The 10815-nt window shown below is 39.2% G+C and overlaps 1 protein-coding gene across 1 annotated transcript; it reads right to left on the reverse strand.

Moving 5' to 3' along the window:
* On the reverse strand, positions 1 to 9272 carry frg1 (FSHD region gene 1). The gene is made up of 9 exons (XM_084005486.1): positions 9140 to 9272; positions 7993 to 8057; positions 6718 to 6840; positions 4723 to 4780; positions 4325 to 4439; positions 3439 to 3543; positions 3138 to 3229; positions 657 to 767; positions 1 to 156 (listed from the first exon to the last, which is right to left on the reverse strand). Exons 1-9 carry the CDS (start codon positions 9196 to 9198, stop codon positions 120 to 122), a joined length of 765 nt encoding a protein of 254 aa, XP_083861612.1. The 5' UTR covers positions 9199 to 9272; the 3' UTR covers positions 1 to 119.
* Positions 9273 to 10815: the final 1543 nt, after the last annotated feature.

Genomic DNA, 10815 nt, shown 5'->3' on the forward strand with positions numbered 1-10815 from the left:
CTCAGTTGACCATGTCATTTTATTACAAATATTAAAAACAAAACAAATCTACACGGTACGTTGAACGTCAGATCAAATCTCCCACAAAGACCAGACAAGAACCGGACAAAGTTGAGTCTTCACTTGCAGTACCTGTCTGCTTTCATTTTGCTTCTCCTGTAATGAAAACAAAAACATTACATTCAGTGTTCATTCAGTATCTGGAATCAATCAAAATTCTACTTTAAGTAAATGATGAAAAACTGTGGAATATTTTCTTTTTTATATATTTTGTTAGTTTTATTTTGTTATTATACATCGGTAGAAATAACTGATAATTTGGTTCTAATCCCTTTAACAGTCAGCTGATCTGCAGCTTTATTCAGCATTTATTTGTATTTTATGTTGCCAGCTCTGAGATACAATAACAGGCGGCTGGAAGTTGTTTTTATGTATTACTCAGAAACTGAACTGAAATGTCAACATTTTATTGGCCTTGTATTTCACTGTGAGTACTTTGATGTATTGATGTATGTATAATTCAGCACAAACTGAATACTGTGAAAAAAACAACGGATTTGGTTTCATGAGTAAATCCCCTTCATACACGAACAAATAATGAAGAGTGTCAAAAAGAAAAATAAATGAATAAATATCTAACGAGCGTATTTCCACACCTGTCAAGCAGAGTTTCGTGAAACTTCCCGTCCGTTCTGGCTCTCTTCAGTTTGGTGGAGTCTTCCTCGTTAATCCTGAGCCGCCGATCTTGAAAACTCTGAAACTTCTTCCTGTAATTCACACAGCGACGTTAATAGGACATAACAAAAGGATGTGCAAAGGCAATCCACACCGACATAAATACCCACTCTCCCTCAAAATGACTGACACTTCCACTACTTATCCTCTTTTGAGAACTGGCACTGAGGTTCTAATAAGTTAAATCTGTGAAACAATAAGCCCACATATTAACTAAGAAGAATATCTTGATGTTGACAGCTAATCAGCCGACTATCTTCCACAAACCAACATGTACTCAGAGGTAGAGATTTCCCCTAATCGGAAGATCAATAATCTGCATAGCATGACCCACTAACACCCCCAACCCCACACACACACTTCTATGTTCTTACCTGTAGCACTTTGATCGTAGCACTGTTGTTCTTAAAGTATCCTTACTGAACAGCTACTACTTTAACACTTGTTTCTATTTTTTAGCTCTTACTTTATCGGCAGTTTTATCGGCAATTTTGGCCTATAAGAATACGTCATCCCTGCATCATCCCATCCTCCTCCTTCTGTCAGTATCAACCATCACAAACCCTTTTAAATATGCATGACATCTTCCCCTAATGTGTTATTTGAATGTAAGCAATCTTTACAACATGCTCAAATATCCACCACAACAGTCCCATACACAAGCAAGGCATCCAGTCAGAAACTTCTTTGACATTTAGTCTCTCTTTGCTCTGCCTGTGTTTTATGATTCCCGAGCTGCACTCCATCCTGAAAGGCATTTTAGACGCTAAGCACTACATCAAGACACAGGCTCAAGGGCAGCCATTATCAACATGTCAACATGATGAGTCCATTTCCCCAGCATTCATCCAAAACAAATAATACAGCGAGAACACAAGCCAAAGCATGCCAACCAAAAAAAAAAACAACCAGGCTTCAGACATATTGCCTGGAACTTAATTGGCTGTCGACAGGCCGTATATAAAACACTTGCAGCGTCGGAAGCTGAAATGTTTTGGTGCTCGTTTTCTATTCCCACTCCAACAGCAGGCCATCAATTGTGTCTTTAAAGGCGCGGGACTGATGAGGTTGTAGCTCAAAGGCGTCATCTCACATCCAATGATTTTGTTGTCGAAACCTCGCCGGTTGCAGACCGACACAATGTGAAGATAATGGGAAGGAAATCACACTCTCTTCCCCTCAATCAGAATAAAGCGCTTTAGTACTCATCTCGGAGGAGGCTGAAAGGTATACTGCTTTAACTACAAAACATCAAGCTGTTGGAAGCACACGTATAATCATTTATCCGATGTCACAACAGCTTAAAAAGGCAAATGCAACTTTAAATAAGTCCCTTCCAGGAGCCACTTCCAGGAAAAGGGGGATAAAGTTTATGCTACACTGACAATGAACAGCAATATATTCATTGAAGCTATTAACCAAAAAGAATGAGTAAATTAACAAAAACGTAGAAAAGCAACCCTCAACATTACAATACAATGCAGACTATTATTCTATGTATTGTTACGGCTGTGCCATCATTTTATTTTTTTTGTATATTATGCAGATGAGCGTGTGCGAGGACGGAAGGGCGACTGGCGGGCGGACGGCGGTCCTGCTGCAACCCGATTGGAGGGACTGGTGCTTTTGCATGCAACACTACGTGTGACAGCATGGCTGCATACTGTGTCTACATCCTCTGTGGCATTTCAATGCAGACGACAACACATTCCTTGAGCCGTGGAACTGAAGTCCAGCAATAAACACTGTTTGTAAAAGTTGTAATTGTCTTTGGCACCGTCAGAGGGGAGGTGATTACACTACGGTGTTGTTGTGTTGTGGACTGGTGTGGTGGTGCATTTTACTGCGGGGCAACGGTTGCCAACTTTTATTTGGCTTGTGACCACCTTAAAATTGAGCATTGTATATTCATTGTGGTGAATATTTTTTTTAGAGGCTTGAAGAGGTAAATTTCACAAGATAAAAAAAAAAAAAAAGATTAGTGGAAAAAAATAAACAGAATTTGTGTCACAGAAATATGTTTTTGTATTGGTTTTCTATGGAGTTAATCCTCTCATAAACTCAGATCTGTCCCCTTGTGGACATGTTGTGTTTTTAATATTTAGTATTTATTACAGGATACTTTAAACTGGACTGTATTACACCGTATGGAGGTTTCTATTTTCCTGGTCACGCTGAATCTAAATTGTTAACAATCTTCCCACAGCCCTGATTTGAAAGTACGACGGTGAATAACTTCCGATTGGCTACATTAAAAACAGCATAAAAGGGTCTAATGAAGCCAGCAGAAAGCACAGTTACATGCAGACAGAAGCCAACATGGGATTCCTTCATGTGATATTGACTGGGCTGCTTGTACATGCAAGTCAGGACTCAAGTTATACTTAGTGGAGGTAACGTACACATAATTCAGCTCGCAAGACTTCACGTTGCCCCGGTCCTCTTCGGCAATGTCATCTTTGCGCTTGACCTCTCTTTCCACACTCGATCTGATCTGCTCGTCATTCGGGGCCCAAAAAAAAAACACAGAACACAGAAGGAGGGAGAAGTTTTGCATTAAATATCAATACCTTGAACCCCCCTGAAGTGAGGTCACAGACATTTTCCCCTTCCATCACAACAGTCAGGACCCCACAGAGTCCCCATGCTTCAAATGAAAGGATTAACATGTAACCTTGTGGAAGAACACAATTTACACATCACCTTCACCATCTCGTCATCCCCCGCTGTCTTGCTCTTGGCCACGATGTCCCCGCTGTCACTGTAGGAGATGAAACAACTATTTGCTGCCATGAGAGCCATTTTGCCCTGCAGCGGAGCAGAAAGGCGACAGAGAGGAGGAAGCAGTCGATTAGGCTGATTTGCAGTGGGATTGGCTGTTGTGACAGACGTGAAAGCTTTCCTGGTGTTTGGTGTAAGAGAGTCTCAAGGTTGAGCCGGGCAGGTTGTTTATTGGTTCAGCAAAGCATCAAGGCGAGCAGTGCGCTACAATGACAACGCAGACGCACTGTGCATAATAAATGAGTTGTTTCATAGTTATTACAGCTAAGTGTTGTCTCTGGTGGGCTGAACTCTAATCAGCCATGAGGCGAGCCGTGAAAGGCAGCGGTGAAAAATGTGTCCCTTTTTACATGATGCGGAAATACTGCACAGAATATGTCTTTTATTTTGAATACTAATTGCTCTTCGTAATAGAGAAAATACTGATACAAATACATCTCAATAATTATGGTCATTATTACATGATCTATACCTTATACAATATCTACACAATTATTCCAGCATCAATGCAGTCTTGCATGATTTGTACCTGCAGCTAAAAAATAATGACTATTATTCATCATCACTCAATCTGCAAATTATTTTCCCAATTCACGATCGCCTTGTCAATAAAATGCCCATCACATTTTTCCAAAAGGCAATTTAAAATATTGAAATGTGTTGTTTGTGGAAGAACACAACGTTCATTTCATTAGCAGCGATAAAACCTCTGTGGCTGAGGGGAAAAGACAACTACCATTAATCAATGCTCAAATCTACCATCCACATACGCACCAAGACTAGAAGAAACTTTAGAAGATCCACTCACTTCCTGGAAGACCGTTTCCCATTGTTCCCTGGAGCCGATAGCGTCGGAGCGGCCCACTACCAAACCCTCGGAGTTGACACCCAGGTACTTCCCGTATCCAGACTTCAAGGCTATCCTGCGACAACAAAACGGAAATTCTACGATGGCAGTACACCGATATGGCTGTTTCAATACCTCAAAAACAGGTTAATCTTACGAATATATGAGAAAGGTTTAATAATATCACTAAGAATAAATCTTAGCTCCACAACAGAATAGGCAGCAACTCCACAAGGAGACGGTAAATGACTCTTTTTCATTGAGACACATAGCTGGGCAGAAGCGGAGCACGGAATCTGTCGCTGAAAGATTATCTGTGAATGCAGATACAACGTGCATTTTTTTCTTTGCATGCTCACCTCGTATCGGAGACCTTGATGGCGGTAAACTGTTCTGGGGGGTCAGGTCCTTCATCATCTGAAAGATATAAGCATTTTACGGTTGTTAGGATTGCTTTTCAAATGGCTTTGGACGAGTTAATATAAATAACTTTTAATTTGGTTGGAATTATTATTAATGAGGCGTCACTCCACCTGTAAAAACAAAAACCAGATGTTTGACACGTAACCAAATTTTGGGCAGTGATCTTTTTTTAGTTTAGTTAAGCCTTTGCCACACAAAAACAATCATTTAGTATTTAATTAATCAATGTGTAACTATTATGTTCCATTATTAAAATGTGCATAATTTCTTCTCACGGCAAGTTTATACTTGAGACCGGCTTCATGTTTTAGTAATGCGTTTCTTGTAATTAATAATGCAAACCCTCCGGCTACGTAGCACTGTGTTGATCAGGGTCCATTTCCCCAGCGCAGAGACATTTGGGATACGGTTGTGTTGCATTTAAATGCTTTAAAATACACAGAGGTCTTCTGGGCTCCTCATGATTTCATAAAAAGTGACCTGCTTGTGCTTTGGTCATGTCCTGACCTTTACAATTAATCAAAGTTGCAGAGCGTCATACAGGCTGTGAGCCATTGACGAGGAAAGCATTAATAAAGTAGGCTAAATGTGACACAAGCCGTTCTTCAAAAGGCTGATTATCTTTGGAATATGTCACATGTTGATCCGTAGAGCTGGTTCAGAGAACATCAGCACGTTTCCTCTGACTGTCTGAAGGTGAATGTGAAGACGTCTTCTGAAACGCTGTATCATCCACACCGTGGCGCCTGTGCAGAGAAATCCAGTCAAGAGGGGAAAATCTCTAATCTCTCCTTCTATACTGCTAGCTCGCATCCCCTTTCATCTCCTGGAAATGAGCTTATGTGCATGCAGAGGATGAGGGCCCACTAAGGGAATTGGGATGTTTCAATCTCCCAGACACTTTCAGTGGTCCTCGCCAAACGTGGGCTGACTTGATTGTTAGTAGTGTCTCTTTCCGGGCAAGGTTTAAATGAGCACCACTCCCTGGAAGCGCCCGGAGGCAGAAGTAAGTAGAAACTCGGAGTTAGCTCTGTCCTTCCCCATAACTCAACCCCTGTTCAGCTGTTTCAGTCTGGTGTCTGGATTTACTACTTAAATACTTCTTTGTGAGCAGAAGACAAACCCCCGTCATCCCCACAACGCGACAGTAAATGTTCTTTAAAAGTTCTTAAAGTTTGTACAACTGCGGTATAAGCGAGCAGGTGGAAATATGCAGCTTCAGCGAAAACGCAGTCAATGTGAAATGCTTAACAGCTTATATTCTCCATGATGCTATTTTTGCATGGTGAGCCTGCTTTGAATGGTCTCCCTGGTAAAGTCCCACTCTTTTCTTCTGTGCTCCGCATGTAGATCTATCATCCCGGGTGATACGGATCAATATGTTACATAAATAATGTGTAGGTTCTTTGCCGGAGCGTCAAGTGAGATTGCGTTGGGTTACATTATGATGTGATCAAGCTATATTCAATAAAAATGTTGTATTGAGTTAGAACATTAGCATATGATGTGTTCAAATATAAACATGAATAAATACAGTTGTTTGAGGATGTTTTCAAACCAATATAAAATAGACATTAGATAAGGAATTATAACGTTACCTCCAAGCATCTTATAATACAGAATTAAACATGCGAGATTACAAAAAAAAACATAATATTCTCCTATTTGCCAATCTGGGAGTAGGAAATGTTTGGTATTTTTCATTGAAAAATGACTAAAATGATTAATTGATGATGGGAATAGTTGCTAATTCATTTTCTCTCGATTGAAATCTTGGATAGAAATACTAGTACAAAGTGTTTCATAGTTGATAATAAATAATAGAGTACAGTAAAGACAAGTATCCCCTCTCATTATAGAAATGTTCTCCTATCATATTGAGAAAAAGCTGCGTGAATGACTGGACTCCTGACAACACCGCGTCTTCTCACCTTTGTGTGGCGCACCAACTGTGAAGAGTCCACTATCCAGGGCATGGATGTACGAGTTGTCCTGCATCTCTATGGCAACCGTTCCAGTTATTTCCCCAAAGTTGCTGACAGCCCACCAACCACCTGGTGAGCAGAACGACACACGACATGAAAGCCACTATCAGCCTGAAGGTGGAAAATACACTCCGGGGGCAGTTTTGTGAACTAAGCTCAGTTTATAAAACATAGTAGGAAAAAATGTACTTGGAATGTTACTCAGCTGAAACAATGTTCATGCAAGTGACACCGTGTTTCAGTGCAAGAGACATATATTACTTCTGGCTGGTGCTTTGAAACTCAACATAACATAGTTCTGAAAGTCTGTCAGTGGCTTTAGATGTTTTCTTGTCTATTGTATCATTTGTAACTTGACCACTACATAAAAACATTATTAAAATCCATTAAAAAAAATCTATGATCAATACAAACGCAATAGTCTTGAGAGCAACTATATCCATTCCATACTGATATTGTGCACATAAAACATTTTCACTTGCAAGATCTATGTTTTTAATGACTACGAATATTGAAACAATAAATTGTGGTTCTATATAAATGATTGTTTTCAATTGTGTGCGTAAATATACCTTAAATTCATTCATTCATGAAGAAAAATCTGATTGGGCCTCGAATGTTAATATTGAGAGGTTTTGACATGCAAATACCACAATGATAGATATTTCTTCTTCTCTCGAACTCAAGCTCATTAACTTCCATCATATTTCAATAGAGCACTGAAAAAATAACTACGCTTATCGTTACTGACTCACTCATCTACAGTACAGGATACAGGAATATTTACTGCTCGAAGGCAGAAGGAGTAGGATTTGTGCGATGGGGTTACCGCATCCCTCCTCTCCGGCTCGACACCAGTCGAGCTGCTAATGGGCACATTATTTGTGTCCAGACAGGAGAATTTAGGAGCTTTCAGAGCTTCGACTCGACGACACAGATTACAGTGTCAGCCGGGGGAGATCAGAGCCCCGGCGGAGGAGAGGTCGAGGAGTGGCAATTACAGGGCAGATAAACGCCAGAATATACAAGGAGACAACAGCAGCCACCGCCACACACTTCTAGTGGGTCATAAATGATGATTAGGAGGGATTATTTTAGTATTACCCATACATAGTTTTTATTAGGTGAGTTCTACTCATTGTGCCTTTAATAGAAAGATTAACAGGATATTAAAAGTCTTGGGTTTAGTTCTAAATTAAGAAATAAAGCATAAATACATACCAATAACATCAGGTTTTTCTTCTTCATCTGTTTTTCTCTTCTTATCTTTATGCTTTCTCTTTTTCCTGTGGACATATATGATCAATATATATATATATATATATATATATATATATATATATATATATATATACAAATTGTCATCAGTAATTAGTTTGTTAAATGTTTAATTACACAGGTAGGTGTGACAAGTATTCCCAAACATTAAACCTGGTCAGGCTGATGTATTAATTGGTGGAAACTCAATACATTTTCCTTGAAAATGCAACAGCAAGACTCTTAAAATCAATAACAAATCACTGAGATACCACTATGTTTTTTTGTCAATATGAATCATGGCTCTGCATGACCTGCACAACCTTCAATAAGTATTCAACCTTGTTGAATTTAGAGAGTAACTTAACGGCAGGTGTAAAAACGTAGTGTTTCGCTGCCTTGACTGATTTAAACGTTTAAATTAAAGACTGTTTCTACCTCTGATTCAACAGTGATGTCATCACAGGGAGAACACCTGTAAATCCCTGCAGCAAGGTGAGAGCTTCAACCACTGCAGGTCAGCAGTAAATTAAGATTTAAATGAATTCAAGAGAAAATGTTATGTTATGTTCTTGAGGCTTTCTACATCTACCTGAAATCAACAGTTTGCCATAGATTATCTCTAATCAAAGAATGTCGATTTTGAGGAGTTTTTGTCAGGGTTTGGAAGGTTGTGATTATAAACATCGGCGTGATTATAAACTGACTATTATGTATTGTTTTTGTGCTCAGACATCATTTCTGACAGACTGTAATTAGCGTTAAATAGTTAGTTACATGTTTTACTGACGCTGACACACTTTTGGACAAAGTCACGTTAGGTTGATCAACCACATTTAGTTAATCAACCACGTTTATTTAACTAGTTAAAGAAAGAGTCAACGTGTTAAAACAAACAGCCATCGTCACCATACTGATAGATTAAGAAAGGCATATTCAGACATTAACAGCGCCATAATCTCGTATGCTAGCTTTGTTGATGTTTCACGTAAACTAGCTAGCAGTAACGTTTAGCACAAGCTAGCTTTAGCGTATGCTAGGGAAACCCAGGTAGTTAGCCGCGAGTAATCCTTCACATCGTAGCGATAAGTGTGGTACAAGAAACACTCACCCTTTGTTAAGACCTTTCAAAACCAATTTGGTTGATTTTACGTGGGAATATTCAGCCATTGCGTTGCCTGGCTAGTGGTTAGCACGGCTACCAGACTACAGTTTCCCAGTTTAGACACAAGTACGGTGGCCGCACAGGCGAAAAGTCAAAATCTCATCCAGCCGTTCCGTCTATAGAAACTGAAAACGAGCAGGAGGCAATATAGGATTGTGATCTAATATAAGAGTCCTTAGATAAAATTTCTTCCCGTTTTTTTTAAAGGTGTTTATATCATTCAAGGTAATTATAAACTGCATGTTTCACATAAACACATGGACAGTGGCTTGCAGTACCTCAAATGGTACAAACTCAATCATCCAAACAGAAAAAAGACTGGAGAAAAACTGATGAGGGCTGCCCAAAACTCAGCCAGACTCACCATAACTCCAGCACAAACATGTCTAAACTGCAGGGGAGACACTGTACTACCTTAGTGAGACTCCTGGTGTTGCTGCTTGGGGAAATAAAGTTGACTCGGTATACGGAAGATGAATCCAGTCAGGAAAAAAGTCTTGTAAGCTTGAAGGAAGTTAGCCGGTGGCCCTGAACTGAATCCCATTCAGTCATTTGTCGAATTCAATGATGCGTTGACAGCAATCCCTGTTGTTGATGGGATTAAACAGTCCTAACTTGTACACAGGGAGCTGAGTGGTTGAGCGCTTAAGTACTTAAAATGAGCTGACAGAAGTTCACTTAAATTGGTAACACACAGTACAGATGCTATATCACCTGATTCTGAGAGCTGATATTAAAGTCATCACCCTGTCTCCTAATGCCGGAACGAATACCTTAATACAATTAATACTTCATTTAATGAATGATTCACTAACAATCAGCTATTAGTGTGGACAACATTTGGGTTGCCAGGTTATGAAAAGTTCTTTATTTATTTCTATTTACTCTCTAACACGCCAGCCAATCTGTATTTCTTTATTATACATAAAACTGACATTGAAGATACTTATTGTTTGGACATTCAAAATTAAAGCACCAATAAAAGATGATACCATATGATAAATATCCTACATCAACAGCTCTTTCCGAACATCAGGGGTCATGATTTGCCATCAAAAAGACACGTTTGATGGACTAATTGAAAATACCTCCTCCAAACATGAAGGATGACACAATTTATGCAAATATTGTAACAGTAGCACACCTCTCGCAGTCCAAATGTTAGATCTGTCATCTCATGAAGGATGAGTTAATTAATGAACACTCTTATGTCCTTTGTGTCTTTCAAGTCCTTATTAAAGTGCCTTTTGTCGAACAAGTCTGCCTGATTAGCTGCCTCTCAACTGTGAAAAAGCACATTTATCATCCTTTATACAAACTGTACAAAACCCACAACAGCGCTGACAAGGAATTAACTCCTTAGTGCCGAGGTGAAATCCTCTTCTTGTTTGTTTCTGCCCCATTATTGGCATTTCAGATGATAACAAAGTGCAGTTTTAATGTTTTTATTTGAGGCATAGTGTTTAAGTTTTTGTCCAGACTGAATAACTTGACAGTAAAGGATTGATAGCCATGACATTGTGTACAGACATTTATGTTCTCCAGAGAATTAATCCAAATGATTGGTGATATTTTCCTCTTGTACTACTGAGAGGTAGTTTTTTAGTTTTTATTATTTATTT

This window comes from Eutrigla gurnardus, assembly GCF_963514095.1.
Source record: "Eutrigla gurnardus genome assembly, chromosome: 3".
In the NCBI taxonomy this organism is placed as follows: domain Eukaryota; kingdom Metazoa; phylum Chordata; class Actinopteri; order Perciformes; family Triglidae; genus Eutrigla; species Eutrigla gurnardus.